At 39.7% G+C, this 23,277-nt stretch overlaps 3 protein-coding genes and 1 long non-coding RNA gene across 4 annotated transcripts; all 4 read left to right on the forward strand.

Moving 5' to 3' along the window:
* Positions 1-2,761: 2,761 nt before the first annotated feature.
* LOC120290185 (stemmadenine O-acetyltransferase-like) lies at positions 2,762-5,435 on the forward strand. The gene is given in 4 exon segments (XM_039305933.1): positions 2,762-3,312; positions 3,984-4,026; positions 4,029-4,534; positions 4,897-5,435. Coding segments are annotated over 4 exon segments (1,323 nt in total). The 5' UTR covers positions 2,762-2,901; the 3' UTR covers positions 5,260-5,435.
* Positions 5,436-12,801: 7,366 nt separating this feature from the next.
* LOC104433451 (stemmadenine O-acetyltransferase) lies at positions 12,802-14,346 on the forward strand. The gene has a single exon (XM_010046201.3). The coding sequence runs from the start codon at positions 12,895-12,897 to the stop codon at positions 14,197-14,199; it is 1,305 nt and encodes a 434-aa protein (XP_010044503.1). The 5' UTR covers positions 12,802-12,894; the 3' UTR covers positions 14,200-14,346.
* A 2,542-nt stretch (positions 14,347-16,888) lies between these two features.
* Positions 16,889-18,443, forward strand: LOC104433450 (stemmadenine O-acetyltransferase). Its single transcript, XM_010046200.3, has one exon. It carries the CDS (start codon positions 17,020-17,022, stop codon positions 18,328-18,330), a length of 1,311 nt encoding a protein of 436 aa, XP_010044502.1. The 5' UTR covers positions 16,889-17,019; the 3' UTR covers positions 18,331-18,443.
* A 1,349-nt stretch (positions 18,444-19,792) lies between these two features.
* Positions 19,793-21,886, forward strand: LOC108956311. The gene is made up of 2 exons (XR_001982469.2): positions 19,793-20,346; positions 21,698-21,886. It is a non-coding gene; the product is annotated as an uncharacterized LOC108956311 (long non-coding RNA).
* Positions 21,887-23,277: the final 1,391 nt, after the last annotated feature.

Here is a 23,277-nt window from a genome sequence, read left to right on the forward strand (position 1 = left end):
AAGAAAAGAAATGCAAGGTCTCGAGCAAATTTCCAAAATTAATGGATGATACGCTTCTGGTTCTGGGTCGGTTTTACATTGATATATGGGTAGACTTGTTCTAATGGTTGTCATTATCGCCGGTCTGCCCTGTTCATGATGTTAAAGATATCTAACGCATGACCTACAGAAACCGTCGTTGTCCCTGCATTTATTAGTGCAGGTCTTGAACCTTTTTTTTTCTAGGGCTAAACTCATTTTTGCCTACCGAACCAGCCAATTCAGATTAGCATTGCTTAATAAGCATGACCGTAATGAGGAAGTACTTGATTGGAAATTTAGATTCGACTCAAGTTAATTAAAGTTCTTTTTGTTTTACGAGGAGTAGTAATTTAATTGATTTTAGATTTCATAACTAATTTTGCCTGGTTGATGAGGACAGGCCAATTATGTATAAAAGTTGGGAATTATAATAATTTAATTTTTTTTTTTGACTTTATAATCAATTGGGTTCGTTAATGAGGAGAAGACGACTTTATTAATGCGTAGCTTGGCAATTATGGTCTTTTTCTTTATATTATTAGGCAGACAAAACTCTATCTAACTAATTTTTATTGACAGTGACTGTTTTCTATCCAACTTACCCTGGATAATATCAGAGACATTTAAATTTGTGCTCTTAGAGATGCCCACAAGAAAGTACATAAGTGTGGTGATTTGCACCTAAATTTTGAGTGAGAGGACGAACATGCTTATCATTTGAGCAATTCCTTATAATTGTTTCCTTTTCAATTCAAGTCAAGAGGCGGAAATTGGTGTTATGTGCTCCGATCCACATCCCGAAATTCTACGATTATTCGAAGTATCTCAAATTTCAAGTGGCGAGACTAGGTTGCATATAAAATATGAAGGCATTAGTAATACTTTTGGAAGAAGAATTGGCTAATTATTCTGTCGTGCGGGCACAGTACCCATGTGTGGTTTTTTTTTTTTTGTGGGTAAAAATGTGTGGTTAATCACTTGCAAATCGAGTAATTACACATTGCATTTAGACTACATTTGTTTGGCAGAAAATAAAAAAATTGAATTTTTTTCTTAAAATTGATTACTTATATTGCTTGAATTAACAAATTCAAAATTATATTTCAATATAAATAATATTTGAATTCTAATATAAGAAATTCAAAATAATAAAAAATAAAATTTTATTTTTAATTTAATCTTATTTTTATTTTTATATTCCAATTTAATTCTATCTTATAATACAAAATTCAATATATAAACATTTATTTATATTTATTACTCATTTGATGTATTTTAGTATTTTAGGTGTATTAGTATAGTTTTCGATTAATAAAATTTTACTAGAGAATGATGGAAAGGAGAAAAAGAAATAAAAATAACTAAAAATACAGGAAAAAAAAAAAAAACAAAGTTGACAAGAGTGTTATGAGAGATTTTTACTATCTCCATCTATAAAATTTGTTAATAAACTTATATTGATATGCCATTTTAATCAAATAATATATATGATACGATGTAAATATATCCAATAAAATATATCCAATTTTATTGATATGACAAAATCTCATGAATTTTATATTCTATTCTATCATATCGTGATAATCAAATGTGACCTTAGGTTTTGAAGACTCATTTTTATTACATCTGCGTGTTCCTTTAAATAAAATTAGGTAAGTTGACTAAATTCTTTCTTGTTTCCCAAGAAGTTGACAATTCATTCCCTGAGAAGATAAAGACAGTTGACATATCCACGGATTCATTAAATACCGATAACGATGTGATGAAACGACAATTAGTCCAATCTTACAAGATAAGTTTCCGTAAATTATTTATTATTAAACTACTAATGACAGCACACGTGTGCCTATTTCATGTTAATTGAAAGCACAAAAGAAGAGCTGTGATAAGCAATGGAAATATACCAAATCAACCTCGTAACCTAATCATACTAATTCGATCTCAAATCTTTTAATATTAATAATATAATCTTAAATTTTTGTGTGAAATTTCAACATAATATCTTCAACTAATTTCTACTCGAAATTATTGAGGTAACGATCAAATTATCATCTCACATAACACAATCACAAATTCTTTGGAATGCATGGTGAGTATCGAGGATTAGGTAAGTAGATATTGCCAAGGAACTTCTGACCTAAGGATTCTACGGCAACTTAGGGTAGACTTTAATAAAACTGTTGTAATTGACAATCTCGAAAGCATAACGGGATATTCATTAAACTATAAGAATTTACTTGCTGTCTGTCTCATGTAGCGGGTAATGATCTTTTGATCAAGTTTTTACCATGTACTTTCTCCAGATCATGGATTTCCCTATCATCGCCCGCTTTTTTTCCAGCTGGCAACTTGTACCTGCGGTTGATTTGGTCAACAATTCAAAACTTTCCCCTGCTCATTTAGCCTCCCTGCCATTCACATTGAACCACGTCAGCATCACCACCTGCTCATCCCGTGTGGCCCCCACCACCCCTCCAGAAGAAAAAAGGAAATAAACTAAACAAATGAAGTCGATCGGACAAGGACGAAGACGAGAAAAGGGGGGAACGAAAGTTCAAAGAACAGTGACAATATAGTGTTCAAGCACTGAAGCTGAACAAAAGCCGGTTAGTTCAATAGAAACGGCTTACATATCCTTTAGAGTATACGCGCATACCTTCCTTTTCCAAAATCATTCGAATAATAAAACACGTAGAATAAACCCTACCTTTCCCTTTTGACTTTTCTCCGCCTTCCCACCTTCTATATAAATCCACCCTGTATTGCGAGGGCTGGCTGGAGGTTATACTGCAACATACCTTCTTTCTTCCTCAAGCTCAAGCTCTTGTTCGACGCATCGATACTCAGTCTCCAGGAGCTCAAAACCGCGAAGAGAAGACCATGACCATGGCCGAGGTCGAAGTTGAAGTCGTCTCGAGAGACACCATCAAGCCCTCATCTCCAACTCTGGACCATCTCCGCCATTACAAGCTCTCCTTTCTTGACCAGATACAAGTCCCCGTGTTCATGCCCTTGGTCCTCTTCTTCCCAAGGGACGACGGCATGTTGCTCGATGAGAAACTCAGCCGCATCAAGCAGTCGCTGGCCAAGGCCCTGGCCAAGTTCTACCCTCTGGCGGGTCGGGTCAGGGACAACCTCTACGTCGACTGCAACGATGAGGGCGCTCTGTACGTGGAGGCTCGGGTCAGGTGCAAGCTTTCGGATATCCTTGAGAACCCGGAACCTCGGGTGATGAACAGGTTCTTGCCATGTGAACTCGACAACGTGCAGGACTTACCTGTGGCTGTTCAGGTATATTTTTTTTTCAGATCCTATTCTCGTCAAGCTATTAAAAAAAAAACCAGAAATAGATATCTGAATTGTTTTTCACTCACTTGGTTGATACATACTTGCAAGCCTCGTTAGTTATTTTGCCTTCAATTTAGATAAGAGAACATTAGATACTATACATTAAATTGTAATACACCACGGGTAACTGCATAAACCAAACTTTTGACATACCTACCTCGAGAATGGGTGAGATACAGAAATTTTCTATGAAATTTTGTAAATTAAACTGCATCATGCACCAATTGATCAAGAGGGTTATGGTCCCTGCTAGCTTCTATCGATACATAGTATTTATGGTCTGGTGCAAATCCGATATATTTTTGCATGCACATTATGCATCCTTTCTTGGAATATATTTACTTATATATAAATATGGCCGATGAGGTAAATGGAGATATAACTATGAATTCAAGTCCGCCTATGTTTGGCTATTTCTTTTGATGCACTCTACTCGATTTTTTTTTTAAACACAACATATATATATATATATTGACCGACGATTTTGCGAAAAAGGGCCGATAACTTATTTTCCCATAATCTCTCAGGTGCAAACTTACTTGCAACTTTATATTCTTTACTATCTGAACATGCAACATCTTCCCCGCCTTACGATATTTACGTTCTTGACACAGGTCAACTTCTTCGAGTGCGGTGGCTTAGCCCTTAGCCTCTTGATCTCCACAAGGTCGCCGATGCCCTCTCCTTCTTCACCTTCCTCAACGCCTGGGCTTCTGCTGCCCGTGGGGACCCTGGCATCATCGATCCCTGCTTCAGCTCCTCTGAGCTCTTCCCTCCGATTGACCTCTCTGGCTTCCAGACGTCCACTGGCATCGTCAAGGACAACATCTCCACCAGGCGCTTCATCTTCGACGCTGCCACCATCGCCTCGCTCCGCGAGAAGTTCGCTGACCTGAAAAAGGTCGCAGATGTGGCCGACCACTCATGCCGTCGCCCAACCCGTGTCGAGGCCCTGTCGTCCTTCCTCTGGAGCCGCTACATGGCAAGCACGCAGCCAATTGAAGCCAGAGGAGACAAGATCTACACTGTGCTCCACGCTGTGAATCTTCGGACGAGGACAGAACCACCGATATCAGAGCGCCACTTTGGCAACATCAGTAGGCTGGCGATCGCGGTGCCGACTGTGGATGCCAGCACCGACGGAGGCTACAAGATAGTCGATCAGGTGAGGAGCACTGGTAGACTGAGGGGGCCAATGGCTCTCTGTCCTTTTATTAAGAATGGTTTACAAAGAGAAAAATTCGGTTTAGCATGACCGATCTTTGGAATTGATTTACTAAATAATATTTCGGACCATTCGTTGTTGAATATAATTCACCTATTTAATGGTCGATTTGCAGGTTGATACGTACCTTAAAATACGCTATTTTTGTAGATCAATCTTAAGTAAACCTGGTATTATTATAAAATTGTTCTAGCAAAATAGTACTAGGCGGAAAAAACCGAATAATAATGTTATACTTCGCATGTCAAACAAAGACTTTGAGCATTTCTCAAGCCGAAAATTGTCAACCGGCCATTGCACAGGTAAGGGACGCAATCAAGCAGGTGAATGCGGAGTACGTTAGGAAGCTCCAGGAAGGGCAGGGCCACCTGAACTCGCTGAAGGAGCGGTCGTCAAGGATCTCGCGTGGCGAGGTGGTGTCTTTCAGCTTCACGAGCCTGTGCCGGTTCCCGATGTACGAGGCGGACTTCGGGTGGGGAAAGCCTGCCTGGGTCGGCTCAGCGAGCCTCACTTTCAAGAACCTGATCGTGTTCATGGACACCAAGTCCGGCGATGGCATCGAGGCCTGGGTCAACCTCAAGGAGGACGACATGGCAAAGTTCGAGCAGGATAAGGAGTTGCTCGCGCTCGTTTCGCCTTCCGTGAGCGTCGGAAGCCGTGCTTAGCCGTCGAAGCTGGCCAAAAAGTGGTGGCCTTATTATGAATACGTACTTCGTTTCTCCTGTGTCTTTTTTCTTTTGGCTTTTCATGTGAAGTTTTCGGTATGTACGCAATAATAAAGCTTCAGAGGCAACTGTAGATTTGATGGATGGAATGGAAAAAGGGAAAGTTTACATGATTACTTCATAACTTCTTGAAAATCGAGTGTGTACGCGATTGCTGCGAATTCTGTAAAGTCAAGGTGCAATGTGGGAGTTCTTTTGTCTCGATTAAGTACGTGTGAACTGAGGTCATGCACATGATTTAGAACGCATAATCTTATCCACATACCCAAAAGAAAGTTACTCGCGAGCCATGGGCCCGAGACGAAAGGCGGTGGGGTTCGCGACGATGTGCATGGGTCCCACATACGACGACGACGACGTAGCAGTTTTCTCTGAGAGGCCTTTTGTCATGGCTTGTGATCCATATTTGAAGATGTGGGCGATGGCTGGAGCTCCGGGTCGTTGTCGTGTGAGAAAGCGACGTCGCATTATGTGAACGGGCGTTAAATCAACGGGTCATGTTCGACCTCACAATGAGAGTCTTGTCGACAAATTCTGGAGGCCTCCTCACAGCACTCCAATGTCAGTCTTCATTCGGGATAGGAGCTGCACAGCTCAACTCCAGGCGTGACGGTTTTATTTGATAGATCTACCTATTGAAATATATATAAATATTAATTGCATTTTTATTTAATAACTTAATTTTTTTTGAATGGTTGGTAATGGTACTACAGGATTTCTCATGATATCAAATTCAGTATTATCCCTTTCATAAACGTGCATCAACCCCCATTAATCAAATTTCAAGTGTCGTGGTAAAAAAATTCCACGTGCCGCTGAGTTTGTCCCTCATTACTTGAGGTTGTAAATACACTTTATATTTATATAGTTGATATCATATAAGATTTTGCGGAATGTGATAATTTGACTATTTTAAAAATTTAATAAAATATCTCATGATATCGAAACAGGAGATCTTGAGTTTATATATTTTCAAACTCCTATTTGCCTCCCAAATGAAATATTTCCACGATTAGTATTAGGCAAAAAGACTAAACTAAATGTGAGGGTGGTGGTCTCACAAAAATATCAAACTAAGTGTTAAAATATTTAAATATTAAACTCCTGTATCCATCTAATAGCTTAAATTTTTAAAAAGATTGGTAGTGGTCTTACAAAATCTCACACCCTCATCACTTGCACGCAATCCTAATTCATGCATTTTATTTATATGTCCAATCGATTGATTTAAATAATCCAATTGCGTGTCAATGCAAATGCTCTAGAAGATGAAGATACTTTGATCTTCTAGAGAAGCCCGGGCCCCTACAGTTCATGTTTGCTTGTCGGACTAATTAATTCCATATGAATTAACCAAGAAAATGACCGGTTTGAAAGACGCGACTCGCCGGGTCAAATTATTATTATCATGGCGACCGGTGCATAGAGTAAACAATTTTATATTCAATCAAGCAAACCTGTAGATCACGAAAGTTGGTAAAGATTCATTCCTTTGACTCCCTTTCGCAGGTTATGGTAAACTAATCCTAGTTTTCAATAATGTCCCCTGATTTATGCCTGTTCGTCGCTGTTTTCACCAGATCAATCATACTTTTCACAGAGCGATGATAATCTCTCCATGCACCCGATTGGATAGTAAACTTCCCTCATGTTAAAGAAAGGAATTACACAAGATTGCACGACTATCGCAATGTCAAGAACCAAAATACCATGTGATCATCTCTAGTTGCCATGATATGATCATTTGAATTGCACGTATGGGTCAGCTTCGTTATGGGGTTTTATGACGTTCAATAATCAAACAGCTAGATTTCAGGGAGGGTTTATTTCAAGGTTCATGCAAGTTATAGTCTAGGGCATGCGACAATGTTCTTGCTGGCGTCCAAACCTGTCAGACGTCCATATAACCCTTGTGAACGATACATTATTTTAGAATATAGGATTCTAGAAACAATGTCCGGCAGTCAATACCGAGACGCTCTCATATGTACCATTGAAGAATACGAAAGAGATGGTGGCTGATTGAAGTTAATTTGTTTTAATCTAGCATCTCCTTGAAGACGTGCAAGCATACAAAATCTAGAATCTCATTGAAGACGCGGCATACAACGAAAAGTCTGCACACATCCAGGGTACTTCACATCCATTCTACTGTAACGTCTGAAGATGATCGGTCGCCAACAACAATTAAATATCTGTTAGATTTAATGTTACTCAGAATTGGCACGTGAATGTTATCATTTTCTTGCATTTCGGACCCTTATCGTCCTCAACAGTTAAGGCATGGTAGGTGATGTCCTAAAGATTCAGGCCATTCATTTCCCCAAAAAACGGACGGTCCAACCTACTATGTCGGCGAATAATGAGCAGCTGCCAGAAAAAGGTGGCGGCGTGAAGATGCTGATCTTAGCTCCATAAGATTTTGAAGCCTAATCTAATACTACAGCTCAATCTTACTCGCCTTCATACACACGACAGAAATTAATGGTCTATAATGAAGAGTGTGGCACATAATCTTGACCTTTTCGAACTCTGTCTGTAACTCACTATAGGCTCGGGAAACAAAGAGAAGATGTGTACGAACGATATATGTAGCAACAAGAAGAAGGAAAAGGATTGAATAGAGGAACTCCCGAACATTTGGAGATCTCAGATGGGTGGATTATACAGTGATATGAGGATTGAAGTGGTAGCTTTGGGGGTGGTGTCCTAAACTTATATATCTCCCATCTCAACTTCTCCATGTGTGATTTGGTCATCTTGTACCCCCTTTATCATTCTTCAAAAATATTAAAGATAGCATCTTGCCTGAGCTCTCTAGTCCCGATATCAATTTTTAAAATTCGTTAAATTAGGTATTGTATGGCCTATTCCCGAATAATAATTAAGCTCATGTTCTAATACCATCTATAACAACTCAATTCGATTAATGGAGGTCAAGCCTTTAAATGGAATACTCTTGCGGTAAGGTTGAAGTTTTACTTTAGTATCAAATCACAACATAGTTTCCATCCGATATGAGACATGTAGTGTTACGTATCACTCGTTGAGCAGTTACCGTTAATGGTTATAAGATATACTAACTAATCGAATACTTTCACTTCAAGTAATTAATCGGATATGTAGATAAACATAAATTCTTGACATGATACAAGTATTCAAAATCGACATGACTTGACATATTTTCACTTGTATTTCAATTAAAAAAAAATGCTTTTATCATCACCTTGAACCACTTTTGTTACGACACAAATATGATGTCTAATTTGAAATAGGTCACCATATCCTATCCTGTAGTAATCTTGTCACACCTTTTTATAACCTAACCTAAATATCTCAATCATTCTTCTTTTACTTCTACGTCCAAGACAAACAAAGCCCTAATCAAATGTCCGAAAATCAACCAAAATAAAAATAAATAAATAAAAAGACCAAAAGAAGCAAGAAATTGACGCAGTCAGCTGTTACTCTTCCTTCTTAAGCAAGAGATTAGATAGGATCATGTTCTATTAGGGAAGTAATAATGTGATTTTCGTTTCTTAGCAAAAAAAAAAAAAAAAAAAAAAAAAAAGAAAAAAAGAAGAAGAAAGAAGGTATATGTGTGTGCATGCATAGGCATTTTTCTTTTTTTCTTCGCTGGGTAGCCGCCCGCTTATGAATAAAATCGTGGGAAATAGTAAAGAGCGGATAAGGAAAAGGAGAATCGTTACAAGCAACGAGGACAGTAAAACAGGGATCGGCAGCAACAATGTCGGGTCCGATTGGCTGTAATGCATGGCTTTATAACTGCATATGTCATGATAATTTGTGGACATATTCATAATAATCATTGAAAATCCCCCAAGTGCTTGTCTAATCATCTCATCTCCGGATACTCTTTTTTCTGCACCGTATCAAGATGTAGGAGCGTGAAGTATAGTGGATAATAACGTGTTTTGCGAGTCGTACAAGTTGTGCCCAATCAATTTCCCTAGAACCATCGATTACTCCATTGAAGCCTTTTCCATTGTTGAATCTTTTTTCCCAATTTGACTAGTTTCTTTCTGTTATTATAGCATCCCGCAACGTATCGAACAAGGGAAGGAAAGTACAAGTTGGCAACGTGATCGGCTTCATCACCTTCCCCAGCATAACATTTTATCATCAAATTACAAGAAATTAATCTCTATTGAACTCTTTGTAATCAACATGAGGACATTTGAAAACCATGGTATAGATGGACCTACTTCCAATAATAATACGTACTTAATCAGCCAATCGCTAGGAAATCAATTGGGGTACAAAAATTGTTTAAATAGTGAGGTGACAAATTGTGTACTAGTATAAACGAGCAATATTCAAACCCAAGTTCATCAAGAGTCTGAGAAATCATATTCGCATATCGGTCTCGATCCATCTAACATCATTCTCAGCATCGGCTATAACCGGCAGATTCGGAAAGAAATTCTCCAAATCGCGGTCGATTCCGTCTTATCCCGACCTCACGAAACGTCTTCTAACATTGACAATCTTTAGGGCAATGACGAACCCACTTGGTAACTTGCGAAACAGTCTATCCGAAACACATCATGCGACGTTTCCCGTCCTTTACCCTTTTGTGAAAAGAAAAAAAGAAACTCGAGAATGGACGTCCCGCGCAAGTGCTGGTCAAGCGATCGGCGACAGCAATTTGCTAAGTCCTACTTTGAAACCTGGCCCCTCCAAAACGGATCAAGCTAACCCGCCACTTGTATCTACGTTCTCTTCTTTATTTTTATTTTTTTATTTTGTCGGATTGTATCTATATTCCGGCCACCAGATCGATCGAGAAATCCCTTTCATTTCTTGTCCGCCTGGATTGGGGGCAAAAAATTATCGGTGTTTTTGTCAAAGTATTCGTTCGTTTGAAAAGGACTTTGAGAATCGGCCTGAGATGTTGCTTTCGGTGTTCAAACGCGCTGCTTCTTGGTTTGCCGAATTCTGCTTGGTGTCTTCGCTTGGATTGATGCAACTTCAACGATTGTCTTTATGTACAAGTGGTGTCCCCGTGCATTATTGCAATGGGACAAATTACTTCGAATTGTGTACAATCGTAATGTGCTTTTCAGGATGAATTATCCGTTAAATTGCATGCTATTTATGAATATCCCTAGCTTTGAGCGAAGCAGAGGGAGGATTTTTGGTTCGTATTTAATTAAGATGTATGGATTCGATAGTGGTTCGAAAAGTCCTAATCATCTCCATTATATGGTATAGGAAAATTTTGTATGTGACTGACAGTGTTTGTGTAATATTAAGTGAAAATATTGAAAATTTTGGAAGAAAGTACTTTAAAAGGCAATAGATAAAACCCATTAAAGTGAAATAAGTCGAAAGTGCGAGAAAAATACTCCTTAGGAGGAGGAGGATTAATCCCTTAGAGTTTGTCATTATTTTATTTTATTTAGATGAGAGAGGAAAAGCATTACCGCATGGTGGGAATGCACCGGCCCAGACCAGCCCAACCCACCTGCGGAGAACTTGCTTGTTTTCTGAAGAAAGCTCCTCCTCTTCTTTTATTTTAAATTTTCGCGTTCTCAATATATTCGAGACCAATTCATAAATTGGCACATTGAATATTATGACGGACCGTAAGCAGATATTTAGATGATTAGGTCATATTTTATACCCTATCAATCGAGGTATGCTACATTACTTAAGGATTGATATACCCATTTTGAGATTAAATTTTCACATTCACAATGTATTTGAAAACGGTTAATAAAATTGGCACATTGAGTAGTACGATGGACTCTAAGCAAATATTTGGATGACTAGGTCACATTTTATACCCAATTAATCGGGGTGTGCTCCTTACTTAATGACCCTTACTTAATGAATAATATACTTGTTAACGATTCAGTTAGAATGTAGTTACCCTCGTTTGAAATATTAAGACACGGATATCTCAAATCAAGATTAATTCAAATTATGCATTCTCACTTTTTGAAGGTTCCTGAAAAATAGTGTGTGATTCTCGTCTTGGATAGATGAACTCTTGATTTATTGGGTGTTTGGAGAATTTGTTTAACCATATGTCGTCTACAAACATGTAGGAAGTTTTATCCAAAATCACAAACAAATGGATGACCACACCACCGGTCCATTATTCAGGGACAAGTCCAAAACTAATAATGCAATTATCGTTAAACTATTAGCTGACAATGAAACTTGCCGTTTCCTATTAATAATCACAAGTCACAAATAAAAATTTCATTGTTTCAACAAAGTACATAGCAGATGGTGACTTAATTAGTATTGGTACGAAAGGTCTGACAAGGGACTTACTTAGAGGAAAGCAAAATGTGAACTCCGGCTTTTCTTGTTTTTGCCAAGATTCTAAAGATCCACGAGTTAGAAATCCGTAATTTTCAATAGATCATAGTAATCTTTCAAATGCATAAATGCTGATTCATGTTAATAACTTTCATTTTGTGATCTTTTTGAAAGTGTTAGTAAATTAGTGATCTGTATATAATCCTCCTCTTTAATTACATTGTTTTCTATTTCATTCGGCCAAAGAAGCAGAAGCTAAATATGGTGTTGCACTACAAAAACTTTTAGGTTAACATTTTCAATTTTAGCTACGACAAGTTCTAAAACCTTGAATTTGTTAAAGAATGACGTGGATTATATTTCCCATCTTAATAAAGCGGAAAAAGAGGATGTTTTGCGGCGCAAGCTATTACCTATTCACAAGATGGATCTGGTTTCATATGGTTTTCTTTTCTTGTGGGAAAGAAGATTTTTACTCAAGCTTGCACGACAGATAAGGATTGACAAGATGGAGCATACTTCTGTGGCTTCAAAACCCATGTTTTAATCTGATGATAAGTGCAATCAAACAAAAACTAATCTTCTGAGATACATCAATGTGGACTTACATAGTCTCCTGATTTGAAGTTTTGTACTTCGTCCGAAGACAGAACGACCACTTTTAGGTTATCTCTCACGATCCAATAAGTTTGAGCATACAATTTGAACATATCTAATCAGTAGACAACTTTTCATAAGTGTTTCATTGCTTTCCAAGCTCTATGAAATATGGTCCATTGATGCAAGTTTAACTGGAGAAAACCGAACTTTTTCAGCAAGTCCACTTACCGGTGATTGCTGTTGCCACCACCGGCTGATCGTCTCAAATGCTCTCGAGATATGTCTTCTGATGCCATGTTGGTGGCTTGACTGGAGCTTTGTTTAGTCTAAAGACAAGCTCCAGATTAAAAAAGTGCAGGTTGGTGGATGAGTGTAGCTGGTAGAGATAAGATTTGCCATAAAATATGATCAGTTGGCTGAAAAAGCATTACTTGTAGAGTCAAGTAACTTGGGTCGAATCGTTTTACTGAATTGCTTGAATTATATTGATGAGAAAGCGCACCCATCTTCTCTCCGCAAAAACTGGCCCATCTTTGCAGACATTGTTTTCTTGCACGATTTGTCCTGTGGCTGTTGTATATAAGCACAAACACGAGAGGAATTCACCAAAAACCTACCATAAACAACCTAACAGAGCAAGAGTTTCAGCATAATTCTTGTTGCTCCCATAGAGAGGAGAGGATGGAGATTGCAGTTGAAATAACCTCCAGAGAGACCGTCAAACCATCTTCTCCGACTCCGGACCACCTCCGCCACTACCGACTCTCATTCCTTGACCAAATCTCCCCGCCGGTCTATAACCCATTTGTCCTCTTCTACACCCCACAGAATGAAGATGATCAATTCAACATAGATGACATATCCAGCAAGCTCAAAGCTTCCTTATCTTGCATCCTCACGCATTTCTACCCTTTGGCGGGCCGCCTTAAAGGCAACGTCTCAATCGAATGTGACGACGTGGGAGTGCCCTACTCTGAAGCCATCGTCAAGTGCCAAGTTTCTGATGTTACAGAGAATCCAGACCCGCAAGAGCTAGGGAAGTTGCTTCCTTTCGTTCTTGATGTCAGCGACGAAACAACCCTTGGTGTCCAATTTAATAAATTCGATTGTGGTGGAATCGCCGTGGGAATATGCATGTCACACAAGATATCGGATGCACTATCCTTGCTAACATTCATCAAAATGTGGGCCGCCGTTTGTCGCGGAGAAGAGATCGTAACGCCTCCTCAATTCGCCTCAGCCGAGCTGTTCCCGCCTAAGAACATATCGGGGTTCGAACCAAGAACCGGGATTACCAGAGACAACATAGTGTCCAAGAGATTCATTTTCAAAACCAATAAGATAGAGACACTAAAGGCTAGGTATTCCAAAGAAATGGACCTCGGCCAAAATCGACCCCCTTCGCGCGTCGAGGCTTTATCGACCTTCATCTGGAGCCGCTTTGCCTGGTCTACTAGGGTCTATTCTGAACCCAGCAAGAAATGCATCATCCTTCACGCGGTGAACTTGCGGACCAAGTTCGACCCTCCATTACCGCAACATTCCTTTGGGAACTTCTACCGGGTGGCAGTCACTTCCTTGCAATTGGACTCAGGGAAGGAGTGCTACGGGCTTGCGGCTAAAATGAGGGAGACGGTGAGAGGAATCGACAAGGGGTACGTGGAGAAGCTCCGCGACGGGAAAGAGCACTTGGACTTCATCAAGCGGAGTGCCGAGGTATACCTCAAAGGAGAGCTATTGGCCATGAACTTCACCAGCTTGTGCCGGTTCCCGATGTACGAGTCAGATTTCGGCTGGGACAACCCGACATGGGTCGGATCACCAGCCCTAACTTTCCAGAACCTTGTGGTCTTCATGGACACCAAGTCGGGTGATGGTGTGGAGGCATATATAAGCTTGAGGGTCGAAGACATGGCTGCTCTGGAAAGTGATGAGGAGTTCATGGAATTTGTAATTTCTCCAGGAAAAGAACACATTTCAGTGTGAATGTTGCAGAGATTGTATGCTTATCTGGGATTGGCCTCCACTAGTGCTAGATAGCTGGCATAAGAGGTGGCTGTCGAGCTTTAGATTTGTGACAACACACTTTGGCTTATTAAGATCTGAATGATTATGGTGTTAGAGATTGATCCATCAAGCGAATTTACGAGCACGTTTAATCATCTGAAAATGAGTGAGGTCTAGTGAGCGATCAGCAAGTACATACTACAGGGAGTTGCAGTCTCTATCTTAAAATTTATCTACCTATACTCTCCTCGATGAAATGGCCAAAGATATTTTTCTATGGTTCAGTTACTACTGCGATTAGACTAAAAGGCCATAACCATGTCAATAAAGGATGATATCTGAAGAATTTTCGACTTGTTAAAATAATCGTGCATCTGCAAATAAAAGAATAACAGAAGTGAGAACAAAATACCCAATCTAGAGGGGCAGATAATTAGTTGAACAGTACTTCAATAACTGTAGAGAATGTCTTATCGTATTTTCCACGATTCGGACTCAAGTGAGCACAAAATGCCAGAGAAGATCGTCGTGGTTAATACGCCAAGGCAGCGCAGGCCAACATAGGTTGAACACCTGCCGGCCATCCAAACCCTACCGAAGAAGGTAATTTGAGGGAAGAAACCGCAAAAGTATATCCAGCTCTAGCCGTCAAAGAATCTTGGCCAAGCCCGAAAGCGGCATGATCATGTGAGCTTCGTAGCATTCAAGACTGTCGTCATTCTGGTCAAGTTAGGCTTTCTCAGGGACTTTTCTAGCCGGTAGTGACGGAATAGGTTAGAGTTTGATACATAGCGAAGTCTCCAGCCAGTGAGAAAGAACTTCCCATGTTCATTCGTTAGGCCAGCATCATCGATGGTTCGGAAGAAGGGAATCAAATGTAGCACGACGACTTGATCAAACAAGGTACAGTTCGTGGTGTTCGAGATGGTGCCCAGGGTTTCGCGAAGAAAGCTTGACGTTAACTCCAAAAGCAACATATGGTCTCCATTTCTGGCTTTTCTAAGCTATGTACTATATATGGTATGAAAGAGAGTGGCGAAGAGATCACATCTTGAAACGCTTAAGTTAGCATCAACATCGTAACTATCAGAATATAAATCCGTTTACCAAAACTTGTTGTCTGTCATTCTCATGTTGATGGTATGATCGTTAAAGAGCAATTACATGAAACGAAATTGAGTTTGCTCGTAGTTGAGAATGTGTTGCGATAGGGCGAGCGATCGAACAAAATATAGACGGAAGAAGAAAAAAATAAATTAGACACCGGATTTACGTGGTTCAGTCATAAAGATCTACGTCCACGGGGAGAGCAGCGGCGAATTTCACTATAGATCAAGCGATACAAGGAGATTACACACTCAAGTCACTCAAACACTCTCTCGGTGTTTCCCAAGCCCCAATTACACCCAATAACACACACAGTGTTTAGCCCCGAAATTCCTCAAGAAATAATCTCTCAATCTCACGAAGGAATTACACACAAATCTTACCACAAGATTTAATTGGCTTTAACACTAAACCTTCTTGGATGTAATTCACGACAAAGAAAATCCCTCCCAAGCACTCGACAACGAGATGGCGCTTCAAGACCAATTCTTCATGATCAACGGTGGAACACCAAGCACTCACGCGGCGCTTCAAAACAATTTGTGATCCACAACTATCACCCATGGCCTTAAGTCTATATATAAGTAAAACTCTTATTCTTTTGCCAACTTCTCATAGGATTTTGTTTCCTATCCAAAATATATCTTTGTATATTTTAAACAAAATCCAAATCCTAGTCAAAGTTGGACTTTCCTATTTTAGTAGCCAGACTCTCCAACGCAGATTCAAATTCGGGAAGTTGATCTTCGGATATTCTTTGCTCGATTTCGAACATCCACAACATATCCAATTCGGAATATTCATAATTTTGCATTGGGCTTAAACTCGAGACATATTTTAACAGAATGTTTAATTGCAAACTAATGATGCAGATTTTTTTCACAGGTTCTTTTGTGACTATTGAGCAAACAAAAGAAAAAGTTGGTAATTTCAAAACTAATCGATAGATAATAGTTGCTAACTCATTGAAAAAATTGATAAATTATAGCTCTGTTTGTCTCATTAAAAATGAATGATTTGGAGAATATTTTCTTGAGAATGATCGCTTCTATTGCTTTTAAAAATGAGTAAACGAAAAGTGTTTTAATTCGTCCAAAAATGTTTAGATATAAATTGTTGTTAACAATTAACAAATTTTCATTAACTAATTATTTCAAGAGATATAAATGATTAATTTAGGATTCTACCATACGGGCAAGAATTAGTTGATCGTTGCTTCTTTTGTTGAGTTATAGAAATCCATAAAAACTGTGGAAGTACCAAACGATAAATCAATCTGATCTACGATGTTTACAGCCACGGTAGTCAATTTTTTTATTTTTCAAAACAGTAGTTCAACCATTTCTTGAATTTAATCATTCCCCTCTTTTCTTCTTACTCAGTTTTTCAAACCTCTAACTGCTCCCAGCTGCCTCCCCATTGGTTGGTTAGCAAATATACTTCCTCACCCCTCTTGATGAGCTTAAACCATCAAATTCTTACTTTGCGTTTCTAGAACTTTTATGAAAATGTGAAGCAGGGCAATCTGAGGAGGTTCAATTTAGGCCTCCCACTTTAGAAAAATGACTTTCACTGAAATCTATATGAATGAAGACAAGGAGAGTTTTTCCCAAGCCAAAACATTCTCCTTGCCCATATCAGCACATTAGCTCCTCAAACCACTGCCCATTGCAAAAGTTATAGCAATCAAAAATGAAGATTCGGGTGATTTCGAAGGAGACAATCAAACCATCCTTGGTGACTCCTAGTCAAGACCAGACCTACAGATTCTCTCTTTTAGATCAGCTTGCCCCCCCATTCTATGTCCCTGTAGTGTTATTCTATTCCGCTCCTGAACCTGACCAGGATTTCGATCACGTGAACATCTATGAGAAGCTGAAGACTTCCCTATCAGAATGTCTCACCTGCTTTTACCCCTTGGCTGGTCAGATCAAGGGAGATGAGCACGCCGTTGACCTCGGCCAGGGAGCAGTTTTCGTGAAAGCTCGAGTTAATGCTCGACTTGCCAAACTCCTTGCAAACCCAGAACTGAAATTGGTACAGCAGCTTCTCCCATTGGACCCATATAACATCAAATGTCAAAATGCCCTCGTCACTGCCATTCAGCTGAACCTGTTCGACTGTGGCGGGATAGGCATTGGAATCTGTATTTCTCACAAAATTGCAGACGGCGCGACACTTTCGACTTTCCTTAGTTCTTGGGCAGCCATTTCTCGAGGTGCAAATAAGTTGGTCGCTCCGTACCTAGACACGACCACACTATTCCCACCTAGAGAGTTCCAGGTCCCTCTGCCGAACAATTTGATTAAGAAAGAGAAGATAGTCACAAAGAGGTTCGAGTTTGATACGGCCAGCTTAGCCGCTTTGAGAACCAAAGCTGGCAATGGGTCGACATCTAAAAGTCCTACTCTTGTTGAAGCCGTGACCGCTCTTATATGCAAATCTGCCATGAATGCTAGAACCGAAATATCAGGGAAGGGAAGGTCCTCAACCGTGATATCGCATGCGGTAAATTTAAGAGGAAGAATGAACCCTCCTCTGCCCGATCACTCTTTTGGCAATATCTGGAGATTCGCCATTGCAACCATTAAGGAGGACGTAGATGATGCAGAACTACACGTTTTGGCGGATCACTTGAGGACAGCGATAAGGAAGATTGACAGCGATTACATGAGGAAACTTCAAGGTGAGGACGGGTTCCACTGGGCCTGCGAATCTATTAGAGAAGTGCGCGAATTGATGTATAAAGGAGACGTGGAGTCCTACAGGTTCAGCAGCTGGGTGAGGTTGCCCTTTTACGAGACCGATTTCGGATGGGGAAAACCAGTCTGGGCGTGCATTAGCAGCGTCCCGATAAAGAACGCGGTGATATTGATGAGCAGTAGGTCGGGAAACGGAATAGAGGCATGGGTGACACTGGATGAACAAGAGATGGCCAAATTTCAAAGCGATCCTCTGCTCCTGCAATTTGTTTCTCTGCACTCTATGTCTCCCAAAATCTAGTAGTATTGTCACAGGCTTGGCTTGTTCATAGCACATTGTAGAAAATTTGCCTGCATGTAGATCTGGAACCATAATATGCAATCTGTAGGAAGATGTTGATGTAGCTGTATACTTCGGATGATTTATTAGCTTATAATCTATTTTTCTCCATTGATGCACAGTTACCCACATCCTCAGCTCCGCACTGGGCCAACATGGCAACAATTCAATTTCTGCATACCAGGCCCGTGTCCCTCCTTCAGAGCTGTAGTAGCATTCCTGAACTCAAGTTAAGATGACTTTGAAGGAAGAAACCAATTTTGAGAAATTTTGGATTACACCTAACTCATTATGCCCGATAGACTATCATTCACTCATTTCAACCAGAATTAACAGATTTTTGCACATAATATGACTAGCCTCCCAATGGACCAACCCTCGTACGCCTTGAGTGTGACATCCTGAAAATTTAGTTTTGTTTTCAATTGAATGAATCGGGCTTTTCATCGACGCGCATATAGTATTATTTTCTGAGCTGATCTCTCATGAGATAACTAGATTATCAGGGGAAGTCATTAAGGGATTTTAAATGCAATAGACTTGAGAATTCGACTAGGAATCAACTACTCGACCGTGTTAGTCTACAAGGGTCATTACGGCACAGTTAAAAATCGATCAAAGATCAGAGATATGTCGGTTCGACTGAGATGTATGGCTAAACGTAGGTGATTCCACCAAATTGCAAAATTCTCGTTGATCGGTACTAAACTAATTTTTTTGTCGTTTTGGCACTCAGTGTCCATATTTGAAACATTGAGATTTTCACGACAACCGAGAGTCGCCAATGTGTCAAAGAGGTACATGTGACTTGAAGAAAATCAACCACGGGTCAATTGCATAAAAAATTCTTGAAATCTACCCGTTATGATAGGTCACGTTAAAATAGCGTCAGATTGAAATTAATCACGAATTTGAACCCAATTTCAGAAATTAAAAGTTTTGTCATGTCACGACTTATTTTAGAAACATCTACTCATCCTTTGAAATTTTTTTGGTGATTCCGGAATTTTTACGAAAATTCAATTTGGACGATTCGAAAAACGAACGGAAATTCATATTTGCCAAATTAAAGAGATTTTCGACTTGCAAGCTGAGCTATTTGATGTTATGGACTTACAGAAATGGTATGGGCATTTTCTTCAATGAAATTGGACATCAAATTTGTCTTAACCAAAAAAATTTGAGAAATTTGATAAATAATGGAAGCCCAAAATTGAAGAAATTCGTATGCTATTATGAGGGCTGGAATTTTGGCTTCAATTTGGATTAATTGTGAGATAAATATGCTAGAAAATAATTGGGGGGATAAGTGAGATAAGCTTGTGGACTTTAGGGACTACACAATGATGAAATAAATATTTTGGTTTTACCTCAAGCTTGGTTCTCTCTCCTCCACCTTCCATTTGTGCGACCGTCCCCTTGTTGCCCATCTTCTTCGAGTGTCCCACTCCCTCACGCCTCTACTCTTCTTTTCATCTTTTTCATTTTCCTTGCATCCCTCTGCAAATCCCACCGAACTCCATCATCCACCAAATTTCCTCCAGCACCAGCCACGCACGCCCACCATCTTTTGTTTTCCCTTCCACCGAAGCCCAAGCTGCCACGCCGTCCATCATTTGCTGCTTGTTCGGTCAACCCTCCCTCCAGCAACGAAGACCCAGCAAGCCCACCGTTGACCCCTGCTCTCCATCGAAGAAGCCCAGCCCGCGATCGTCTCCTCCGTCGCCGCAAGACCGCCCCATCTCCACGGAAGCAGCAACCGTCCACGGCCTTACACGAAGCCAAGTCCTCAGCCCGCGTTTTCAGTCCAGCTCGGCACCAATCCGAGCAGCCCACGAGGTCAGTTCAGCCCGTGATTTCCAGTGAGCTTTGTGGCCGTTTTCGGCTCGGCCTGGTCTCCATTTGGCGTCGCCACTTTGGAGCTTATTGGCTGCCGTCGCGCTGCCGTCGCCGTAGACTCACTAGCTCATTAATCTGGTGAGCTTACTGACTAAACTCTACTTTATGAGTTAATTATGCTTAGGGGGTGTTTAGATTATGCTAATGATGGTTTAGGTGGTTAGATTACTTTAATTAAATGTTGATTAGATTATATGCATGATTAGATTAGTGGATGGATTAATTAGTCTAATTATGCAATTAGATTAGTGTAATGCTAATTAGACTTTTAAATAATTATAGCATTTAATTAATTAAATATTTAAATTAAATATTATTTAATTATATTATTTTATATTTAAATTAAATTAATTTTCGGATTTTATTTAATTATTAATTAATTAATATTTTTTGGAAATTATATCGGGAGAGCCGCTCGATAGAATTTCAAGCAGATCGCAGTGACGTGTTTAGTTTCTACAATTGAATGCTGTATTGTTGAATTGAGTGATTATTGTGATACATAAGTATTTTAATTAGAAAATACCAAGTGTCGAGTGTTGACACCGAGAGTGGTTTTTTAAGTACTATTTCAGCTTAGGTGAGCATTGATCAGCTTATGTGAGCAATATAGATCTATAACAACTTCGGAGAGTATTAACACCAATATAGATCTATAGCAACTTCGGTGAGCAATAATACTTTAGCAGCACCACCAGCCGTGGTGTCTCCGCTAGATAAGAGGTTTAGTGATCCTTCCCCAAAGGTGAGGGGTTCAAAACCCAGTGGAGGCATTTGGTGTCTTAAGTGTGGCGTCGAGGTGATGAGTCCTCCGCTAACGTCACCCTAGGATTTGCTCGCCGTTTACCAGTTGTACGAGGTTCCTTGGGTCATAAAAAAAAAAAATAATACTTTAGCAGCTTCGGCGAGCAAACGTTATCTAGCAGCTTTGGTGAGCAATAATACTTTAGCAATTTCAGCGAGCAAACATTATCTAGCAGCGTCGGTGAGCAATAGTAATTGAGTAGCTTCGGCGAGCAAGTGTTATCTAGTAGCTTCGATGAGCAATAATAATTTAGCAGCTTCGGCGAGCAAATGTTATTTAGCAACTTCAATGAGCAATTTAGACATCAGCTTTAGGGAGCAATGATATATGGATATATCTATTTCAGCTTAGGTGAGCAGTGTTCGAATCGATAGAGTTTATAGATAGCATCGATGGTATGGAGTCGAATAAGTCGACTGATTGATGGTTGAATTGAATTGAATTGAATTGTTGGTCAAGTATATGAATTATATTGACTTGCAGGAAGGATCTGAGGCAAAGGTAAGTCCTCTGACCTGTGCTTGTGTTTAGATAGCCCTTATGGTGTATTTCCTTTCTAGTTGGAGGCTAGGGGGTGAATTTGCTGAGACATTATCTCATTGGTTATTGTATAATCATTTTCAGGTCTTTAGATGACGGTGGTGAAGGACCCAAAGCCCAGAGTTTAGGGAGGTGGAGATTGAAGGCTCGGCGAATGTGTCTAGCTAGTTGGTCTTAAGATAGTTCCCCTTTTTGTTGAGCCGATCTTTTGTAGACAGCCTTGTTTTGTATATAAACCTTGTGTGTTTATAAAAAAAAAAGCTTGTTTTTTTATGTGAGTAATTTCCTGCTTTCCTATCCCCAGCTTTTGGTTGTCAGTGGATATATTTCACTTCCGCTGCATATAAAAAAAATAAAATAAAATGAATTAGTCGGCAACACGTCCTGGGACGTCACATATTTGTCGGCCACCGGGGATGGGCATGCGCTCGAGGGTCGGGGCGTGACATTGAGCCTTGGAACTCACATGACCGCATATAAAATGTTGCAGTAACCTAAACAACTAGTGTTTAAGACTCCAAGGGACTACTAGCCGAGGCGATACCCATGAAAAAAGGAAATAAATAGCCAAGTGCAACCAGGGTTGTGCTCTTTCATTAATTGATCGAAATATCACTTAGTCTGTCGTCTTTTTTCTTGCCAATAAGAAGATGGCTCCATATGCTCTAATTGATTATTTTGATTTCGACTTAGGAGCACTACCAAATGTTTCAAAGAAGGGTTATCTTGATTAACCTAAGTTAAATGGAGTCTCTATCGTCCTTGCTTAAAGAGTCAATAATGAAACTTCATACATCTTAAAGTTCATAATAGGGAGAAAAGAGATTTTTTTTTAGATCCTTATACTCATTATGCCTAGCATTCAATAGCCTTCGTGGGTCGCCCTTAGCCGATAAAGCCCACAGGCTTCATTGATTGATTGGCAAGTAGGCCTGAAGGAGATTCGCGGTCGGTATGATCGATAATTTGGGACACAGCAAAATTGACAAGTTACCGAAGTGCTCGTTAGCGACAAAATTCAAACGTTTTACGTAAAAACACAGTGCAGCTATTGAAGGCATTCAGAATGACCACTACGGCGGTTACCTACTCAGTCTAGCAATAAATACCCACCAAGGGATTTTTGTAAAGGGACGGAAAAAATCACAACAAACGAGACTCATGTTGCTTTTCTTATTTGCGTCACAGTTTTCTTTTATTCGCTTTTGGTCTGTTTAATTACTTGAATTTATTATCTCCTAATCCATAGTAGTAGCCATTCGAATATCGCGTTTTCCTTTCCAAGTCGAGGCAGAACCCGATAAAAACAAAAAAGTCGAAGAGCCAAATTTCAGTGAAAGGTATTTCGTTGAATACCATTCTCGGCGAAACATGTACTTAACTGAAATCGGCACTTGAATTGAACCGAAAATCTTTTGTCAGACTATTGGTCTCGTATTTGTTCCCTGAACCTTTTGGAGTCAGACATGGATTTCTCACTTCATGAAAGCTGTCTAGCAATTTTTTTCCTCTGCACTGACAGACATTGATGTAGGAGCACGCCAGAGTAGTCTTCTTTGCAAGGATTGCATTTTGTCCCCTGCATCTTAATCCAACTATCTAATTCAAACAGAAGTCACGCGTGAAACCACGGATCTGAGCAGCTTATGACTATTCCATAAAAC

Source organism: Eucalyptus grandis, chromosome 2, assembly GCF_016545825.1.
Source record: "Eucalyptus grandis isolate ANBG69807.140 chromosome 2, ASM1654582v1, whole genome shotgun sequence".
NCBI lineage: Eukaryota > Viridiplantae > Streptophyta > Magnoliopsida > Myrtales > Myrtaceae > Eucalyptus > Eucalyptus grandis.

Coding starts and splice junctions, on each gene's coding strand:
- LOC104433451 (XM_010046201.3), top strand. CDS start 12,895: ATGGAGATTGCAGTTGAAATAACCTCCAGAGAGACCGTCAAACCATCT.
- LOC104433450 (XM_010046200.3), top strand. CDS start 17,020: ATGAAGATTCGGGTGATTTCGAAGGAGACAATCAAACCATCCTTGGTG.